The sequence below is a fragment of the Doryrhamphus excisus genome, chromosome 17, assembly GCF_030265055.1.
Source record: "Doryrhamphus excisus isolate RoL2022-K1 chromosome 17, RoL_Dexc_1.0, whole genome shotgun sequence".
In the NCBI taxonomy this organism is placed as follows: domain Eukaryota; kingdom Metazoa; phylum Chordata; class Actinopteri; order Syngnathiformes; family Syngnathidae; genus Doryrhamphus; species Doryrhamphus excisus.
In genome coordinates this window covers 7,113,011-7,134,655 of record NC_080482.1, presented here as the reverse complement: position 1 = coordinate 7,134,655, position 21,645 = coordinate 7,113,011, and the positions used below count along the sequence as shown (strand labels likewise).

Below are 21,645 nucleotides of genomic sequence, written 5' to 3'. Positions count from 1 at the left end.
GAATGGGAAAAGCAGCACCATCTAGTGGTACTACTTTTAATACATTAAAATAAAAAAATGAAGAAATTTAAATATTAACATAAAGCATTACATTGGTTTATGTTAATCTAAATGTGGTCATGTGATGTACATTTTTCAAAAGCGTCACAGACAAGCACCGAATTTCAGCCACCGACCCCGCCCACCAGAGCTTCCGATTGGACGAGGTGCCCCGACTTGAATATCCAATGAGGCACCTTGCTCTTGAGCTGTGATTGGCCGTAGCCGGTGCAGTTATGTAAATGAGCACCTGGTGGCGCCCGCTGGGCTGCAGAGCTGGGCAGGCAGGCTAGCGAGCAGGACTCCAGTCTCACATTCAGGGACAGACACAAACGTATGGACGGCAAGACGCCCTTTTCTCTCAATTAAAGTTCCCTGACATTTTATTTACCACGTTTATAACAAGGACTTTCCCTTTTGGTGACAAAGTGGGAGTGCGACGCCGTGCGTCCAGCTATCAAGTTCGGTTGTGTTGGACATTGTGGACACTTCCATAAAGCGAAAAGTTTGAAGTGGCTCTTTTTAAGGTGAGTTTTTGTCCTTCGTTTCATTTGAAACGGTTGTTTTGTTTGTGTGTTTGCTTGTTTGTGTGGCGTCCCTGAGTCTCTCGGAGCTTTGGCCGCCCGCCAGTGATCCCTAACCAGGCGCATAGGTGGTGTTACATTGCGCCCGTGTCGTGCAGTAGAAATATTAAACTACTGCGTATCTGAAATGCCCTGACAGTATGCATCACAGACTGGATTTACAGCAAACTAATGCAGCAGCAGTAGCATCAAGATGCATTTAGTCTTTGGTGCATACACATTACCAGGAACTTTTATCACCAGGAATTTATTTACTGGCTAAAAAAGTTCCTGCTAATCTGTCTGGTTTGTGTTTTCACTGCCTCTCAAAAAGTATTTTAATGTGAGATTTTTGGGGGGCAAATTGATGCATATGTCTGTTTTTGTGCAGATGTTTCATGCTAAGCTAATTTGTGGAGCAGTTGAGAATTGCTAAATGTTTTCTAAGTCAGTCAATTATACAAAACATGAATATTAAATGCATAAATAAATGAAAATCAACAATTTAATAGCACTAAATGTTTAGAAACATCTCTTAATAACTGTTAATAGTGCCTTCCCTCCAATATTTCCTGGAACTAGCTTGCGTTTGTTCCTTGAAATCTGAAAATTCCTATCCCACATTTTCATGTGGTCACCAGCCAATCACAGGGCACACATAGACAAACAACCATTCACACTCACATTCATACCTATGGACAATTTTGAGAGAATTTTGGAATGTGGGAGGAAACCGGAGTACCCGGAGAAAACCCACACATGCACGGGGAGAACATGCAAACTCCACACAGAGATGCCCAAGGGTGGAATTGAACCCTGGTCTCATAGCTGTGAGGTCTGAGCGCTAACCACTATACCACCATGCCGCCCCTATCCCACATTTTAATTTTGTAATTTCTTTTTTCAACCTGGATAATATGCCAAGGTTTTTCCAAATCCCGGGTAAATGAGAACAGTTCCTGGAGCATATATCTAAAATGTTTAAAGAGCCGCATTCCTCTTGTGTTTCTTCACATGACGGCTCCTTCACAAAGAAACACACAAACAAAAGCCATTCTTTCTCCTTTGGGAGCAATAAAAGTGTCCAGCATTTATGGTCGCTTCCACACATCCAGGTGTTGGCTGCTGCACCCACCCATATATTAACCCCATGACCCCGACACAGCATCTCAGGTGACCTCACATGACATCATCATCACACACATGGTTCTGCTTTAGGTGGAAATAGAACCAAACCCGGCCATCCACCACCTGAGACGTCATGTGAAAACACGGCCATAAGTTAGCAAATTGAGCAGGAAATGTTTTGTTTTGTGGGGAAACAGGACAGGGGGTTGCTCTTTTTTTGGTACAGCTAATGGCTTCTTGCCATCCCGTGGGAGTGTCACATATGATGACGCTTCATATGCACTAAACTTCCCAGTTCCGTGGCAACACAGGAAACTTGTGCATGACAAGTTTTGCACTCATCTGCAATGTCTTTATACTGCCACAAGTGGAAATTCTGAGATGAGAAGTCGTAATTCTGAGATGAGAAGTCGTAATGCTGAGATGAGAAGTCGAAATGCTGAGATTCAAAGTGCAAATTCTGGGATAAGAAATTTGAAATTCTAAGAAGTTGAATTTATGAGATAAAAAGTCATAATTCTGAGATGAGAAAAGGAAATTCTGAGATGAGAAAAGGAAATTCTGAGATCAAAACTTTGAATTCGGAGATCAAAAATTTGAATTCGGAGATCAAAAATGTGAAATTCGGAGATAACAAATTTGAATTCGGAGATAACAAATTTGAATTCGGAGATCAAAAATGTGGAATTCTGAGATCAAAAAAGTGAAATTCTGAGATCAAAAATGTGAAATTCTGAGATCAAAAAATTGAAATTCTAAGAAGTCGAATTCATTAGATAAAAAGTCATAATTCTGAGAGGAGAAGTGGAAATTCTGAGATAAAAAGTCACATGGGGTGCTGGAGCCTATCCCAGCTGTCTTCAGGCAAGAGGCAGGGTACACCCTGGACTGGTCGTGCAGCCAATCACAGGGCACATATAGACAAACAACCATTCACACTCACATTCATACCTATGGACAATTTGGAGTTGCCAATTAACCTAGCATGTTTTTGGAATGTGGGAGGAAACCGGAGTACCCGGAGAAAACCCACGCATGCACGGGGAGAACATGCAAACTCCACACAGAGATGGCCGAGGGTGGAATCGAACTCGGGTCTCCTCGCTGTGAGGCCTACGTGCTAACCACTCATACACCATGCATCCCCCTAATACAGTATATATTCCCTAATATACACTTTGCACTTGCCCATTGAAGTCGATGCCATTATATCACTTCTAACTTCATAACAAAGTGTGGGATAGAAAACCGTTATCAACTCTATTATTAGCGTACTGATAGACCTCCAGTCTTTATTCTGCTCTGTGCAGCCAAGCCTGCTTTTGGCCATATACAGTACACGGGCCGGGCTCATCTAGTTGAGGTATGTCCTAGGTAATATTATGTTTATGAGGAATGAAAATGCAGAATCTCAAAAGTAAGCATAAGAGTAAGAGTTTTCTGTAGTTTGGTGCTCATTAACACGCTCTAGGGACATATATTGCTGTTATTGCATCATTTAAAAAAGGCACTATTGCATATTAGGGCACATTTTAATTTGCCGCAGAATTGAATGAAATTCAGTCATAGACTATGCCAGACGTATCTATCTAACTATCTATCCAGGTAGCTCTCATCTTTCAACAAAATGAAAGTCTTGTCTCCTTGACGTTAGACGTAAATGAAAGAGTTGGAGAACAAGACAGCAATTTCTTGCTGCACTTTCACATATAAAAACCAGTAGACGTGTTATTGGCAAGAAGTTTACCCTTTTACTTTTATAGGCCTTGAGCTTTTGGTTAAAAGGGAAATAAAAATGGAAGGCCAAGGGAAAAGGGAAGGTGGGGGTCCACTCAGTGTTGGTACACATCCCCACCGGTGGCATACGCAGTTTTGTGGTTCCTGGTTTAATGGCCGTTTGGCTGCTAATTTCAACCACGGGGTCTCTCCTGGGAGCCGTTGTCCTCTTTGTAATTGCTGTTTATGTATTGTGCGGTCGAGCGCAGGGAACACAAGAATATGTCAAATAGCCCGAAAGACAGCCGGGATAGGCTCTAGCATACGATGATAAGCGGGATTGAAAATGGTTGGATAGGATTGCTAAATGTTTGAGTAAATTTGGGCACTTCATTCATTCATTCATTTTCTACCGCTTTTTCCTCACGAGGGTCGCGGGGGTGCTGGAGCCTATCCCAGCTGTCTTTGGGGCGAGAGGCGGGGTACACCCTGGACTGGTCGCCAGCCAATCACAGGGCACATATAGACAAATAAAATAAGATAAATATGGGAACTTGTCATTATTAATTAGTGTTTGTGTCTTGGAGAAATTTTTTTAATTATTATTATTCAAAAATTATTTTGAATTTTACATATCTATATATGATTAGCGTTGGATTTTTCCAATAATAAGAAAATGACTGAAACGATAAAACGTAAACAAGCCAAGTTGATGACTGCACGCTACGGCAGATAAGTACGTATATAAGATGTTTCAAATATTTAAAAAATAGCTTGCTCTACTGCATTGTTGTCATTTTTCCCCTCTAAGCAACGGTGTCCTCCAGGGATTACTACTAGGCTCCCTGATATTTACACAATGTCATCCCTCTTTCATGTAACAATTGGTATTTATTTGTCGTCAGCCATCCATCTTTTCATCCAAACATTTTCTAACGCTTATCCTCACGAGGGTTGCGGGGGGTGCTGGAGCCTATCCCAGCTATCCCAGCTCTCTATCTTCGGGCGAGAGGCGGGGGTACAATCACAGGGCACATATAGACAAACAACCATTCACACTCACATCCATACCTATGGACAATTTGGAGTCGCTAATTAACCTAGCATGTTTTTGGAATATGGGAGGAAACCGGAGTACCCGGAGAAAACCCACGCATGCACGGGGAGAACATGAAAACTCCACACACAGATGGCCGAGTGTGGTATTGAACCAAACGGGAATCTGATTTTTGAAACAAATTTCCATCGGAAATAATAGAAATACAAAAAAAAACTGCCTGATTCAAACTTAAAGCTTCAATTAGAAACATTTAGTCCTCCCTCCTGTTATCAGTACAGCATGACAACCACAAAATTCTTAACTTAAATGGCGAATGCTGACATTTGTTGCAAGTGTAAAAAGAAGTGAAAATGGAACAGAACAATACATTCTACTTTAACTTTGATAACAAGCATTAAGCACTCCACACCTCACCATGAGGCTTTTATTGTGGAATAAAATTTCCTAAAAGGCAAAGGGAAAAGCACAATACATGCAGTTAATAATTTGGTAATGCTCGCCGAAATGATCTGTGGGTTTAGCACGATATATATCTCGCCGTCAGCCACGCTCTTGCGGGTTTCGTGCAACATTTCAGGCATACTTTTGGTCAAATAGCACTGGTTAGTCTAACCCCAGTTGATCATTGACCTCCGTCTCTGTTGACGCTTCATCCACTCCATTGTTTTGTGGGTGGAACAATCTTTATCTTTATTCCCTCTGTGCTTTTTGGCTTCCGTGAAAAGGCCTGAAGAGAAGTGGACGTGAGTTTCAAACCTCCCAAGTATTAAATCCTGGACAATGTTGCTTTCGAGTTGGTTTGTCCCAGTTGCCTGGTTCTCACACGGCTGGTTAACCACAGCAAGAGGACAATGGTCACATTGGTGGTTTTGCGGTCCTTAAAGGTCGTAATTCAATTTTGACTTTTAACTTCTGTTCCTGTCTGTGCTTTTCACAGGAATACGAGACTGAACTGTCCAGATTCCCGTCCAGTCTAGACCTTTCAATTCAATTGTCGTATGTGTTTATTGTGTTAACAAGAGGCGGCACTTTAAAGTAGATTTCCGACTCTATTTATGTCTATTTATGCTTTATGTCTCTTATACTTCAAAATTTCTGTCTGTGAATCTCCCAACATTACTTCTCAACCTCTAATTATCTCAGCCAAGGAGCTTAAATCATGATTAATTCATTTGTTAATTGTGGACTAATCATGTTATTAGCAAACATAGTATGCTAGCTGTAAATAACAGCTAAAAAAAGTTGTTTTTTTCAATTAATTAATAAATAGCTGTTGTTTTGTGGTTGACTGTGGACTATTATTAGTCAGAAATATTGAAAGACACGTTATAAGTAGTATTTTGGTCACTAGTTATGAGTAATATTACATTGATGAGACATGATATTAGATTAGCTTATCTTCATACTGCATGGAGTCAGCCATGGAATATCTCCTACCATTCCATGTGGAAGTGGTCTTTTTTTTTGGTTTGTCCTTCCCAATCTGATTAAAACCATTACGTTTTTTTGAATAACTAAATTCAGGGCAGCCGAGTGGTTAGCACGCAGACCTCACAGCTAGGAGACCCGGGTTCAATTCCACCCTCCATCTCTGTGTGAAGTTTGCATGTTCTCCCCGTGCATGCGTGGGTTTTCTCCGGGTACTCCGCTTTCCTCCCACATTCCAAAAACATGCTAGGTTAATTGGCGACTCCAAATTGTCCATAGGTATGAATGTGAGTGTGAATGGTTGTTTGTCTATATGTGCCCTGTGATTGGCTGGCGACCAGTCCTCTTGCCCGAAGACAGCTGGGATAGGCTCCAGCAACCCCTGTGACCCTTGTGAGGATAAGCGGTAGAAAACAAACGAATGAATAACTAAATTCAAGGCTACTGTAACCAGTTAGCTAGGTAGCTAGCTAAGGCTTGTGTTCCTTTATGTGTAGCCTGCAAAGCATTGTAAACAAAAGACGAAATACGAATATAAAGGTGACTATAGGGGTGTTATTTCATGTCTACGGTGCTCCAATAATGGTAAAATCATATTTAGAAAGTCATAAACAGGTTTACGATGGTTGAAAAAGGAAAATATCCAATTAATAATATTGAATCTTACTTTTGTTATTGTGTCTGTCATATTATTTTTTTACAAGGTGAATTTGTTATGATGTGGTGTGAAGTGGACGGATGTGTTTTGCAGGATTGGAGGTACTTAAAAACATCAGACGGTTCTAAAAGCACATGCAGCAGAACACATTAAGCAATTATTGTCACAATTTAAGTTTTTTTTGGACAATATGTAGGCGGTGGGTATATTGTGTAAGACCAAGCCCATACTGCAAGTAGCCTTTTTTCCTAGCATCTAACATCAGGACCGAGATTCTCCATCATCATCTCAATATCTCCCTTTGAAGCAGCAGCAGCTCTACATGATTTATTGCCGCCCCCCCACGCCTCCACTTATCCATCTCATCCTGGCGTCTCTTCCACTCTCCATGTTCCTCTGCTCATTTATCAGCTTTCCTTGTCCCGTCGAGGGTGCTCTGGTAAGATAGCGTCAAGGCTGCTGGCGTGTGCATGCCCACGAAAAAAAAATAAAAAAGTTATTTTGGCTTGCCGAGTTTTACTTCAAAGAATTTCTGTCATTTGTCTTCTATCATATTTTGGCGCACAGCCTCGTTGTCGCTCAGGGCTCTGCAAAAAAAGAAAAAAAAATCCATCTGCCTGTAGAATTAGATGTAAACAAGTTCATGTTACGCTCTACCAGACACAATTCTCTGAAGAAAACCTCCATGTTTGGAGTCAGGAGTAACAACCCAATTGACATTTGATTTCAGCAACTCACTATATAATATATAACAACTTAATTTTTGATAATGATTCGGAGTGCATGAGAAAGTGAAAAGGAAAACACGAGTACTCTCTTTGACCACATGGTCATTTATTAAATTGTACTGTATGTTGCACAACACAGCAGCAATGTTGTAACTTCTTAGCCAGAATATCACTGATGAGTAATAATAATAATAATAATAATAATAATACAGCTGTAGTTATATATACATCATATTACAGTAAACCTCTGATATATCGGACTCGGATATATCGGAAATTCGTTCACAACGGACAGATAAAAAAGAACCAATTTTTCTGTAATGCATTTCCAATAAAAATTCATTGCATATATCGGATTTTTTATAACGGATTTCGCCTATTTCGGACAAAATCTCCAGTCCCGTTCCAATGCATTTCCATTAAATTTCCCTCGCATATATCGGATGGCCGCATCGTGGCGCTCCGATTCGCCGAATCGTGACAGGCCGCTATACGACGTCATTTGCAGCGTTTGCAGCGTTGCCTGCGTGTCCAGGTACATTGGAAACATAGTCAAGGAAGTGCCTTTTTATAACGGATAAAATCCGATTTACGCATATACCGGATATAAATCCGATATATGCGTAAAACGGACATTTTCCGGTATACGCATATAACGGATTTCGCTTATATCGAACAAAACCAGTGGGAACAATTGAATCCGATATATCCGAGGTTTACTGTATATGTAAATGGAGAATTGTTGGTGCTCCAACATGTGGGTCCCACATATGTACAAAACTGAGTTGTCTCTTTTTATCTGTTTTGATATCTTTAGAATGCACAGAAAAGAGACATAAAGATTCATGTCCCACAAAAGGATTGTGGATTTATTAAAAGAACAACATCAGGAGGTTGTCTACAGCCACAGTGAATGTTTGGCAGCTTGCCTGGCATGTATTTATATTAGTAGACGACACACCTGGCAACCATAGAAGACTGAATAGAGGTGTTAAACAAAGCATTTTAGGATTCCTCATGCATTTTCTGTTTTTGTTAGAAGATAGGTCAAAGTTCATGACAAATTTCTGTCTGTATTTGTACTTTTCACTAATTGAAGGGGTCTACCCAACATTATTGAGCTTTTTTCTGTCCACATTGTACTTTATTTTGCTTTTTCATCTTCTCAAGTCTTCATATTGTGACTCACTTTCTCTCTCTCGCTCTCTCGCACACACACGAAAATGTACACACCTCTTGTGACAGGGTAATAATCACTACAACCTCCTGGCAAACTATTCCAATCCTGTAGAATAGGAACAAGGAGCCCTAAGTCGTGCTTCGCATCAAAGCTTTGCCTTCTAAAATGTCTTAATAAGTCTCGTCTAAGTGAGTAGGTTGATCTGTCTTCACATCCGGGGGGGTCTTAAGGGTGGTTTGAAGGGTCACATTAGCAAGGAGGAGCTTGTTAGTCGAGGAGTGTCAGCCTGTGCCCAAGGCGTACTGTTCCTTTTTTTTTTTTAAACTTTAATCCAGTTGCTATCATTGTTTGATCACAATTTAGCTTTAATCCACAGTGTTTGGCTGCACGGAGGTTGAGTGGATAGCGCACAGGCCTCACAGCTAGGAGACCCGAGTCCAATTCCCTCTCTGTGTGGAGTTTGTATGTTCTCCCCGTGCATTTGTGGGATTTCTCCGGGTACTCCGTTTTCTTCACACATTCCAAAAAAATGACAATGACAATCTCCTGCCATTCCATGTGGAAGTGGTAATTTTTTTGGCTTGTCCTTCCCAATCTGATTGAAACCATTACGGTTTTTGAATAACTAAATTCACGGCTGCATGTTGGACGAGTGGTTAGCACGCAGGCCTCACAGCTAGGAGACCCGAGTTCAAGTCCACCCTCTGCCATCTCTGTGTGGGTTGGGCATGCGTGGGTTTTCTCCGGCTACTCCGGTTTCCTCCCACATTCCAAAAACATGCTAGGTTAATCGGCGACTCCAAATTGTCCATAGGTATGAATGTGAGTGTGAATGGTTGTTTGTCTATATGTGCCCTGTGATTGGCTGGCGACCAGTCCAGGGTGTACCCGGCCTCTCGCCCAAAGACAGCTGGGATAGGCTCCAGCACCCCCATGACCCTCGTGAGGATAAGCGGTAGAAAACAAACAAATTAATAACTAAATTCAAGCCTACTGTAACCAGTTAGCTAGGTAGCTAGCTAATGCTTGTGTTCCTTTATGTGAAGCCTGTATATCATAGTTGAGCAAAGCATTGTAAACAAAAGACAAAATAGGAGTATAAAGGTGACTATAGGGGTGTTATTTCATGACTACGGAGCTCCTATAATGTTAAAATTATATTTAGAAAGTCATAAACAGGAGTCATAAACTGAATGAATGAATAAATGAATCCACAGTGTTTCTGTCTTGTTAGATGACAAGAAAAGGCCTGCTGTTTTTCTCTTCACTTTTGACTCAGAATGCTGAGCTCCACTAAAGTTTTTCCTTAGTCTCATCGTGTTTCTATTCTCTGGTTGATGATTCATTCTGCTGCCCACCTCCCCACCCAAAGTCTCTCCGCTCCATTACCTCCTCGGACCGTTTTCTCTCCCGGGGTCATTGTGTGAGAGTCGCACTGGGCTGTCACATGCTTCTTGCTCCCAAGCAGGTGTTGGCGAGAATGTGCAAATTGAATTCTGGGATTGCGTCTCAAACTCATGAAGAGAGGCATCCACAGACACTGACATGTTAATACTGGCACATACTACCTGTATTTGCTCTTATCTCATTATGAGTTTCAAAAGCACAAGTACCACTAAGGTGTTCTTATTATCGGGTAGGATCGAAGGTCGCTCTGACGGGAGGGGTGTACTCCTGAGAAAATGTCAAATTATCACTTTTAATAGGTACACTTTTTAGTGGTTTAAACTGAGGGTTCGTCCCTTCAGATGATATATGTAATCGTAATAAAACAGTAGAATTGCAAGAATAATCTTGAAAGTTTACCAGAATAAATTAGATTTATCTTGTAGGATTGAATTGTCATTTTAGTACAAATACATTTGTAGCATTCGAAGGAAAATTTAATTTTACTGAGAATACTAAATATGAAAAAAAAGTTAATTGAATTAATTTTAACTTAAATAAAATGTATAGAATAATGTTGACATTTTATGAAAATTAAGTCCTAATTTTTACGGAAATAGGGTTGCTATACTACAAGAAAAATATGGTCATTAAAAAAGTCATTGTATTACAAGAATAATGTGTAAATGTAACCAAAATAAGAATGTGGTATTACAAGAATATTATTATAATATGACATAAATAATAATACAAGGATAAACGGATTGGCAGAAAATGAAATAGTCAATTGTTTTTGTCACCTCATCACATTATTATGAAGAATGACTGATGACGAACTCAACAGTTTGTGCAACTGCGCTCACTACAAAGTAAAAACAGTTGAGAAAAGAACCATGATGGCGTAGGTGAAAGTGGTTGTCATAGTAACCACAGAAACCCCCTCATCGTTATCACACTTGGCTAGTGATGGTCTCCAATGAGGCGCTCTCTGTGCAAAGCGTATGGAAATGACTGTATAGAACTAAAAGGCTCATATTGAGCGGTTTGGGCCTGAATTGTGCTTTTTTTTTTTTTTTTAATCGAGTGCCTGAGTGTGTGCAGAAAGCGAGGCGCCACTCCTCTTCATTCCTGCTGGATCGTACAAAAGAGGGAAAGTGAAGTGGAGGGTGATTGCACGGCATGTAGTGACATGTGTGAGGTTTCTCAGCACCCGCCGATCCAAAAGCAGTGGTTTTCAGTTGAGACTTGTTTTGTTGTTGTTTTTCTTATTGTAACACATTTACAGTATTTTTATTAATCGGCAACCTCAACTTTTCTAGGTTTTGGTTCCAAAATGAGCCACATGCCCCTAAGTGAGAGTAGTAAGGATAATTCATAATGACGTCTACAGAAAACATATTAACTTATTTCTAAAATCGCATATACTTGCTGATATAGTTAATCTTCAAACAGCTAAAATAATGCACAATGCTAAAAATAACCAATTACCTAAAAATGTCATCCAATACTTCTCTACAAGAGAGGAGAAATATGATCTCAGAGAAGAACTAAATTTGAAACACTTATATGCTAGGACTACGTTAAAAAGCCATAGCATTTCAGTATGTGGAATCAAACTATGGAATGGATTGAGTAAGACCCTCAAACAATGCACAACGATGAGCCAATTCAAGAAACAATACAAGCAGTTGATGTTTGCTAAATACAAGGATGAAGAGTCTTGAACCAGTCATGATGTGCTATACATATCACTATATTGACACTTACTATGGTACACATTATGTCATTGGATGGTCATATCACCTCGTACTTTGGTACGTAATAAAAAATAAAATAAATAAAAACTTAAACTATATTAGGAAAGCAGGAAGTGAACAAATGTAACAGTTACTGATTGTAAAAGTACCAGATGGAGGGGTAGGATTTAATAAGCTTTGCTTCTTCCTACTCCTTTTGGACATGTGGAACTGTGAACTGATTATGTGATGCATTCAATTGTAATCTGATGCATGTTCAAATGAAATAAAACCATTACCATTACATGCAAACTCCGCTGTGTGTCTCCGTGCATGTCAGGGTTTTCTCCGAGTACAACATTCCATGTTGGGTTAATAATAACCCCACTACTTTGAATGTGAGTGTGAATGATTGTTTACTCAGTCCGGGGTGTACCCCGCCTCTTGCCTGAAGACAGCTGGGATAGGCTCCAGCATACCCCCGACATCCTTGTGACGATAAGCGGTATCGAAAATGGCTATTTTTAGAAGCTGAGTGTCTGGCTTGCTGTCCAACGGGACAGAAACTGTAACATGGAAAACAAAGTAGCCATATGCCCATGTATGTTACGATGCCACGTTATTAGTAATGCTATCATGAAACATTATCCACAGTTAGCTATGAAGTGCTAGGCTAACATATGGACTGACAAACACTTTTAGTAGATTGAAAACATGAAAGGAAATGTGTTTTTGGCCTCCAGGGTGTTGCAATGTTTTCTGTGGGCGATGATGAAGGCATTCTTGGCCAGGCAGTCCAAAGCTGCGGTAATCAGTCACCATTTGTTACATTGCACAGCACTGAGATGCATTAAGTGGACCTGCTAGTCCTCATCGATTGCGGCTGTGTGTAGCTTCACGCTAACAAACCTCCTTCATAGGTTCATAGGTTTCTCTCTCAAACCCTGTATCCAATTATTAAACCCAATTGTGTCTTCATTCGGGTGTATTTCCTCCGTCTTTAATGAGTCGCTTAGCGTGCAGCACAAATGATTCCAGGAAGTGTTCATCCTGCTATGCCTCGGGTTTGCATCATCATGATTCACCAGCTTCTCCACTCACTTTCCTTTTGTTTCTTCTCTCTTGAGGTATAAAAGTGTTTTCTCATTAGTTTCTCTGCAGCCATTGTGGCCGTCTTCCTTCCTTTAAGTGACTCATAATCCATCCACCCTCTTGTAGCACTCATATTGGCGCTACATACCGCCGCTGTGACTTACACTTCCTGGTATTGAAGAATACTGTGTGTACACGCGTGTGTGGAATTTGTTGACTACAAAACACTGAAATCAATCTTAAGTATGCGGGGCTGGTTAGCACGCAGGCCTCACAGCTAGGAGACCAGGGTTCAATTCCACCCTCGGCCATCTCTGTGTATTGTGCTTTTCCCTTTGCCTTTTAGCGACATTTATTCCACAATAAAAGCCTCATGGTGAGGTGTTTAGTGGTTATCGCTTGTTATCAAAGTTAAAGTAGAATGTATTGTTCTGTTCCATTTTCACTTCTTTTTACACTTGCAACAAATGTCGGCATTCGCCAGTTAAGGTAGGAATTTGTGGTTGTCATGCTGTACTGATAACAGGAGGGATGACTAAATGTTTCTAATTAAGGCTGTAAGTTTGAATCAGGCACAGTTTTTTTTGTATTTCTATTATTTCCGATGGAAATTTGTTGGATGGAAAATCTTTTTCCCATTTGGTTCAATTCCATCCTCGGCCATCTGTGTGTGGAGTTTTCATGTTCTCACCGTGCATGCGTGGGTTTTCTCCGGGTACTTTAACATACAAACTGGCAACATGACTTGCAAGTCGGATGTCTTATTTAGTAAAAAAAAAAAACAACAAAACTGTACAATTAAATGACATAGTTTGATGTGGTCTGATGTTTAAAGTGCTCCTGAAAAAATTAACTTGAGAACATATAGCTGATAGTATCACACTTTTACAGATAAAATTAGACAAATAATTCAAGAAAAAACTATAAGCATAAAATATTGTGTGTGTGTGTGTGTGTGTGTTAAATATACGTATGTTCTGGCCTCTCAATTTTGTTAACTCAATGCGGCCCACAAAATATTTACCCACCCATGCTTTAAAACATAGTAAATATTATACATTCGTGTTTGATCAAACCCCGTAGGCTACTTTGCACAGGCACTACAGAAAATGTCCTTCTAAAAGTGAGTCACCTTTGGGTCATTAATGATGCGCTCATGCTTTCCTCGCATCATTTCTCTGAGTCACGTAACAACAAAAAACACGTTCAGGGAAAATAACCCATTTCCTCATCGTCAAAAAGGCTGCGAGGAACGGAGGAGTAATTCACACTTCCTTCCTTCGAGCCCTGTGAGGGGGACGAAACCAACCGATATGCTGAAGGAAGTCCAGAACAAAGAGCTTACTACTCTATATGTCCCCTGTGGCCATTAGTCATGTCGGTTGGACACTTAACACCTTTAGCGGAGTGAAACATGGAATACTTTGGAAATATATGTATATGTATAGCCTCACAAATCAATTTGACTTAAAAGGGAGGAAAACATCATGCAAAAGTCGCACAACAATACAAAGGGACGACTCAAAGTTGAAACTGATAACAATAAAGGCAATAGAAGCAAAGAAATGACTGCCAAAGATAAGGTTTCCTGTTTCATGACTAATAACTTTCCCACTATATTGCTTCAAAGCGAGGGGGCAGGCATTTGATTTAATTAATTACAGTATTGACCCAAATATATGACAGTATTTTCAATTAATATGTACAGTCTGGGCTGCACGGCGACCGAGTGGTTAGCACGCAGGGCTCACAGCTAGGAGACTCGCGTTCAATTCCACCCTCTGTGTGGAGTTTGCATGTTCTCCCCGTGCATTTGTGTGGGTTTACATTAGCTTACCTTCACACTGGATGGAGTCAGCTATGGAATATCCGACATGACAATGAAAAGAAATTCTACTGCCATTCCATGTGGAAGTGGTAATTTTTTTTGGCTTGTCCTTCCCAATCTGATTGAAACCATTATGTTTTTTGAATAACTAAATTCAAGGCGGCTGCATGGCGGACGAGTGGTTAGCACGCAGGCCTCACAGCTTGGACACCCGGGTTCAATTCCACTCTCGCCCATCTCTGTGTTGAGTTTGCATGTTCTCCTCCTGCATGCGCGGGTTTTCTCCGGGTACTCCGGTTTTTCCTCCCACATTCCAAAAACATGCTAGGTTAATTGGCGACTCCAAATTGTCCATAGGTATGAATGTGAGTGTGAATGGTTGTTTGTCTATATGTGCCCTGTGATTGGCTGGCAACCAGTCCAAGGTGTACTGGACTCGCCAGAAGACAGCTGGAATAGACTCCAGCACTCGCGCGACCCTAGAAAATGAATGAATGCTGACGTAAACAGTATTAACCAAACCAAAGAAGTCGATATTAGTGCCTCATTCTGGTGCTAAATTCATAGTTACAATGGCTGACATTGGTATAAAACTGAAATATTGGTTTTCATGACCAATAAATCTGATGAATACATTTGTACTATATACACCCCTCCATAAATAGTCATCTTTTTATTAGTGTTGTATAATATCTGAATGTTCTGAACGTCTTTTTCCATGCCAGTGTCATATTGAGAAGAATCATGCTGGCTAGGATGTAAGGATGCATAATATCGTTTAAAAGGACTGCCAATGTGCCCTGAGCAAAGCATTGAACCTCTGCCGGTTTTGGTCACGCTTCCATTTCATCAGTAGCAGATGACAGCATGAATTTGTTTGGCTTGTGGAATGATGGACATGAAATTAGTCTTTCATATTGGATGGGTTTCTCTTAAATGTTCTTCAGATGTGTTTTTATGAAGAAAAGGTGCTGTTGCTGATTCCTAGTCACATGAGCGAGAGTGGCTTACATTGTTTTATGACCGCATACCATACATTCCTCATAGGCGGATGGTAAACAAAGATGGCTGACATGGTAAACATAAGATTTTTTTCAAGCTTGCATGCAAGTTTGTCAGCATCTTTTGTTCCATTACAACAGGGGTCTCAAACTCGATTTACCTGGGGCCACTGGAGTTAGGGTCTGGGCAAGGCTGGGCCGCATCAGGTTTAAAAAAAAAAACAACAAAAAACGCATTTATTAAAAACAGAAAAATATACAAACTTTTTCAGTGTTTTGATTCCGATTTTCTACAATAAAAGCTCTGATAAAACATTCCACTGTTCTCAAATATCTTAATTTTTATTTTTCTGCACAAAATAAGATGAAAAATAAACAAATCAAGAATAAAGAAAATCAATCAATCAGTAATAAATAAATATAATAATAATAATAAAACAGCAAATAAAAAAAACTTAAGAAACCACATATAGTTGGTGGGTAGACAAATTATTTTTTTCAGATTTAAAATTAACAAATCATTATTAGAGCCCTGTAGACATGACAAAACACAACTATAGTCACATTTATACTTGTTTTATTTACAACATATTGCAGGGTCTTGAGACACATGCTAACTCGCAAACTAGACAGCTAGCGACCTAAACGGTAGCCTTCAAGTTATTTCCTTTAAACTTAAATAGCCAAAAACCTACCACTTCCACACGGATAGGGAGGATAACTATTAACAGTTATTTAACCTTTAACATGAACATTAATCAAACGTAATAATTTTTTCTGGGTACATGATACCATACAGCATCCATATCAAACTTGCTAACATTAAACTTTCATATCAAGGCGGGGGCCTCAAACTAGTGTCCTGCGGGCCACATTTGGCCCGCGGGCCGCATGTTTGAGACCCCTGCATTACAACTTTTCTCTCAGAATTTGACTGTCGGACATTAAGAAGTTTGCCTTTACTGTACTTGAAAGGCCAGCTTTCAAAGGTTATGTGAGTTTTACTAAGTGTAAAATGTCACATTTATTCCAAAGTACTGAACACCACACACTGTTTGGCATTGTACATGTTAACATAATGTCATTATTTGATATCCTCTCTAGTAGAATATACAGTAGATGTTGCTTTATTATCTATGCATAACTTTGTGGATTAATTTAAGCCTTTCAAGAGGAGCGATTGCATTGATTTTAGGGGTTGACTTTGGGTCGTAAAAGGCTGATTTTCCACTAGAATCATTTTAGCATGATTCATTTCTGGTGGCAAAATGTAGATTACAGGGGATTTAATCAGGTTAGACTGTAAATGTCATCATGGTAGTAAATAGACCACATTAGCATTGTTGTACGTGGGTGTCTGTTATTGTATTCGTATAGTCGTAGATGTGTCAAACGCCTGAACACGTAAACACTTTTGGACTTTTTATTGTCCCAGAACGGACACCTGTCTAATTATAGAAAGTATCTTTAATGATGCATTGCGTTCCGACTTTTGTTCTTCAGCAGCTGCTCATACGTGCGTTCATTTGGTTGGATTAGCCAAGACAAAACTCGAAAGCGGTCGTCGGGCTTCACCAGAACACAGCGGGGCCTTTCTCTTGTGTTCGTTGCCTGAGCTCTAACCACAGCTGTTCAACGCCACTTGACTTTTCCCCAACAAAACAAAGTCTCACATGGCTGCAGACACTTTTTTTTCCCCTGCTCGCCAAAACATTTGTCTGTTTTTTTTCCCCCCCCCTCTTCTTCTTCTTTTTCCTCCATTTGAGTGATGTCGTCTCTGTGTTTGGGAATAATACGTCTGCTACGGCCTGTTTATTTGTCGAGTGACACCTGATCAGGGGAGATTCTCAGCTTTTACTGCCGCACCTTAAAGCCTCACATGTCAGCGTTTTGAATTTGACGTACTCTTAAAAACTCCTATCATACATGCGTGGTATAAGAACACAGGACAGCTGCACCGGCTACCTTTTATGCCCACATGGCAGCATACGTACATTCCCTCCAAGGCCATAAGTCACCACCCACCCTACAAACACATCATCACTGCTATTGTTCCATTATGCACACACTTCACTTCATTGTGTCTGGACTCTAGCTGGATATTACATGAGAACGCATGTGTTGTATGTGTTCTCACAAATTCATTCATTTTCTACCGCTTTTCCTCACGAGGGTCGCGGGGGTGCTGGAGCCTATCCCAGCTGTCTTCGGGCAAAAGGCGAGGTATACCCTGGACTGGTCGCCAGCCAATCACAGGGCACATATAGACAAACAACCATTCACACTCACATTCATACCTATGGACAATTTGGAGTTGCCAATTAAAAAAAAAAAACGCTGTATCTGACCTACAGCGCATGCCCATATAAGGAACCCTATCCATGTGTGACATCACACACCTTCAGTTTTATCACGCCCTCTGAAACCTAAGGTTTTGAGCCATCTCAAACTTCTTTCAGGGCTCACTTCCAAATGCAAAAACCTCATTATCTGAAACTTTGGCATCGTTTAACACGAGAATACAACATTATAACTTCATTTATAGGTCAGAAAAGTGGAAAAAACATAATAGGTCCCCTTTAAGGATTGCAATAGTTTGATAAGACACATGTGGGCTCAAAAACAATATTTTCATTGAGGTATTTTCATTCATTCATTTTCTACTGCTTATCCTCACAAAGGTCGCGGGGGTGCTGGAGCCTATCCCAGCTGTCTTCGGGCAAAAGGCAAGGTACACCCTGGACTGGTCGCCAGCCAATCACAGGGCACATATAGACAAACAACCATTCACACTCACATTCATACCTATGGACAATTTGGAGTCGCCAATTAACCTAGCATGTTTTTGGAATGTGGGAGGAAAACCGGAGTACCCGGAGAAAACCCACGCATGCACAGAGAGAACGTGCAACCTCTGTTCTCACAAATGCACCTTCATACTGTTGATGATTCTTAAACTGGACATTGTTTCTCATAGATCCGCCACTCTACTGCCCCTTTTACACAGATCAGTCACCACTGATATCACCACAATACCATTTGGGATGCTTAACTGGTCGAGCAACTTTGGCATCACAATCAACACAACAAAAAACATGTAATCTATTATTGTCTTAGCTCTGGACACTAAGGACAGTATTATATTATATTGTTATTGTATTGTAGGGGCTGCACAGCGGTTGAGTGGTTAGTGCGCAGACCTCACAGCTAGGAGACCAGGGTTCAATTCCACCCTCGGCCATCTCTGTGTGGAGTTTGCATGTTCTCCCCGTGCATGCGTGGGTTTTCTCCGGGTACTCCGGTTTCCTCCCACATTCCAAAAACATGCTAGGTTAATTGGCGACTCCAAATTGTCCATAGGTATGAATGTGAGTGTGAATGGTTGTTTGTCTATATGTGCCCTGTGATTGGATGGCGACCAGTCCAGGGTGTACGCCGCCTCTCGCCCGAAGACAACTGGGATAGGCTCCAGCGCCCCCGCAACCCTTGTGAGGAAAAAGAAAATGAATGAATGATTATATTGTATTATTGTATTATACTCTGGACAGTATTATATTTTGCAGTCTCCAATTTCAGTCTCCTCAAGTAATATTGTACTCCTTACTGCATGACCAAATGTAAACTTAGTTTAAGGTGGCGTTACACCAGACTCCAAAGCAGTTTTCATTGATTTCAAAAGTGGGGAAACCCGACTGTCCCAAACTGAAGTGAGTAGAGCCCGGCCGAATGAGGCTGTGCCCAAAATGAAAGGACCAAAGAGGTAGCATGGACGATGCCATATAGCAGCAGTTCTATCAGAACCAGACTGGATGATTCCGGCCTGACTATCTGTTTCTGTCAGCACGCTCCAATATTAAATCATCTCCTGTGTCACGTTAGACATGAATGATGGAGATGTAATGGTCTTCATCACTTAATAGAAATCTGTACATATTAAGATGGCTAAAACCTATTACAATAAGGATCAATTGGAGAATGTGTATCATTAAATCATAGGCGGGGCTCAAGTCCTAACTCTTGTTTCCATACGTTACACCTCCTTCCCTCCTCCTGTCACCACAGCTGTGCGTCAGCTGTCGGGCCCATCCCGGTCTACTCAAGATGAAGTTGAAACCCAGAGGGTCTTCTGGGAAGAAATGCGCTCTCTCTTTTTTCACCTCCAGCTGTCTTTCCGACTTCAGACTTGCACTTATTACCAGTTACCCGGTTCCTCTCGCTGAGTACAATGGCAGCCATCAAATGTGTTGTGATGCTGGTGACAAAAAGCAAAATCTAAAAGAACCTTGTTAAAGTAGCAGTGAGATAGTCAGTCCATTGTTATTGTGACTCTGTCTCAAACATCCCCTGGCTGATTATACGCCGCCCAATTAACCGAAAACAGGTCTGAAATTCACAGTTTGGGAATCGATTGGCCTTTCAAGACCTGAGGGAGAGAGTAAATGTCGAGCTAATTGTACCATCCTCATTAAACAAGACTTAGGCGGTGTATCGGAATCAAGCATCATTCCTGTCATGAGAGATAGAGAAACATATCAGTACCTGAAAGAAACTTTGTGGTGTTTTGCTAAGCTAAAACGCGACTGTTTATGTTTGATATCTAACGCCTTGTTTCCCTTCTTGATAGGAATGCCTGTGATCGTTAGCGGGTCTCCGGACGGGTAACCAGGTGCTGCCGTCATGGCAAGGCCAGTGAGGTACCTGACTTGTTTCGCTGTGGTCACGCTGGCCCTGGCGGTGCTGATGGCGGCTGTGGAAGTGGATCATGAGTGGCACTTCAATGCAGGTAGAACACGCAACAGTGGTTCACAAACTTTTTTTTTTTTTTTACAGCCATGTACCCCTTCGGATATTTGAACTGATGGCGTGTGCCTCTTAGTCCAGGCAGGGACTCACAGGCCTCACAACTAGGAGACTCGGGTTCAATTTCCACCCTCAGCCATTTCTGTGTGGAGTTTGCATGTTCTCCCCGTGCATGCTTGGGCTTTCTCCAGGGACTCCGGTTTCCTCCCACATTCCAAAAACATGCTAGGTTAATTGGCGACTCCAAATGTTTGTCTATATGTGCCCTGTGATTGGCTGGTGACCAGTCCAGGGTGTACCCCGCCTCTCGCCCGAAGACAGCTGGGATAGGCTCCAGCACCTCCCGCGACCCTCGTGAGGATAAGCAGTAGAAAATGAATGTGAATTAACCTGAAATATTGATAATGTAGGCTGCATGGCGGATGAGTGGTTAGCGCACAAGCCTCACAGCTATGAGACCTGAGTTAAATTCCACCCTCGGCCATCTCTGTGTGGAGTTTGCATGTTCTCCCCGTGCATGCGTGGGTTTTCTCCGGGTACTCCGGTTTCCTCCCACATTCCAAAAACATGCTAGGTTAATTGGCGACTCCAAATGTTTGTCTATATGTGCCGTGATTGGCTGGCCACCACTACAGAGTGTGCCCCGCCTCTCGCCCAAAGACAGCTGGGATAGGCTCCAGCACCCCCGCGACCCTCGTGAGGATAAGCGGTAGGAAATGAATGAATATTAATAATGTATAATTTCCTCTTTTTTTCATACAGACAGCAATTACATAATATAACTTTAATTTGATTAAATGCCATAAATCCTTGTCATTCCCTTCTTGGCCGTTCTTTCCTACCCGTTCTACCTATCATTCTTGTTCCTACATCAACAGACTATCCCGTGCGCCCCCCCCCCCCCCCCCCCCCCCCCCCCCCCCCCCCCCCGTCTGTTCAGTGTAACAGGAGAATGAAGTCGGACTGTTGGTCAGGACTGTTAATGCACTGCCAGATTACATAGTGTCAGTCAAAGTATCGAAACAAGGGGAGGGGGGGGGGGGCACAGGTGTAACCGGAGCGCTCTGTTTAATATCTGACCGCTGCAAGAAAACCCGAGCCTCAGCTTATACAGCATATTTGTGTTTGTCAACGTTTTGTTTCATATTGCAAACAGCGGCAATATTTTCACTCCATTACACAGATTGTTTGTTCCAACCGAAGTCCCACTGGTGTTCCAATTAGGAGCTAGATACTGTATGGTATTAGGGCTCCTATAGAAAAATGAAAGGAAAACATTATATCAGATAAGATGTGTCATTT

General features: G+C 41.3%; 1 protein-coding gene across 6 annotated transcripts in view; it reads left to right on the top strand.

The window, feature by feature from the left end:
• Nucleotides 1-280: 280 nt before the first annotated feature.
• Nucleotides 281-21,645, top strand: part of ddr1 (discoidin domain receptor tyrosine kinase 1) — a 51,875-nt gene continuing 30,510 nt past the window's right edge. For 2 of the 6 annotated variants that reach the window (XM_058052906.1, XM_058052901.1), the window contains exons 1-2: nt 283-566; nt 20,168-20,326. In XM_058052906.1, coding sequence (XP_057908889.1) covers nt 20,221-20,326 — 106 coding nt within the window. In that variant the 5' untranslated portion in view covers nt 283-566; nt 20,168-20,220. Of the gene's footprint in view, nt 567-20,167; nt 20,327-21,645 lie in introns of all 6 variants that reach the window. The other 4 variants (XM_058052900.1, XM_058052899.1, XM_058052905.1 and 1 more) reach the window with 4 other exon arrangements.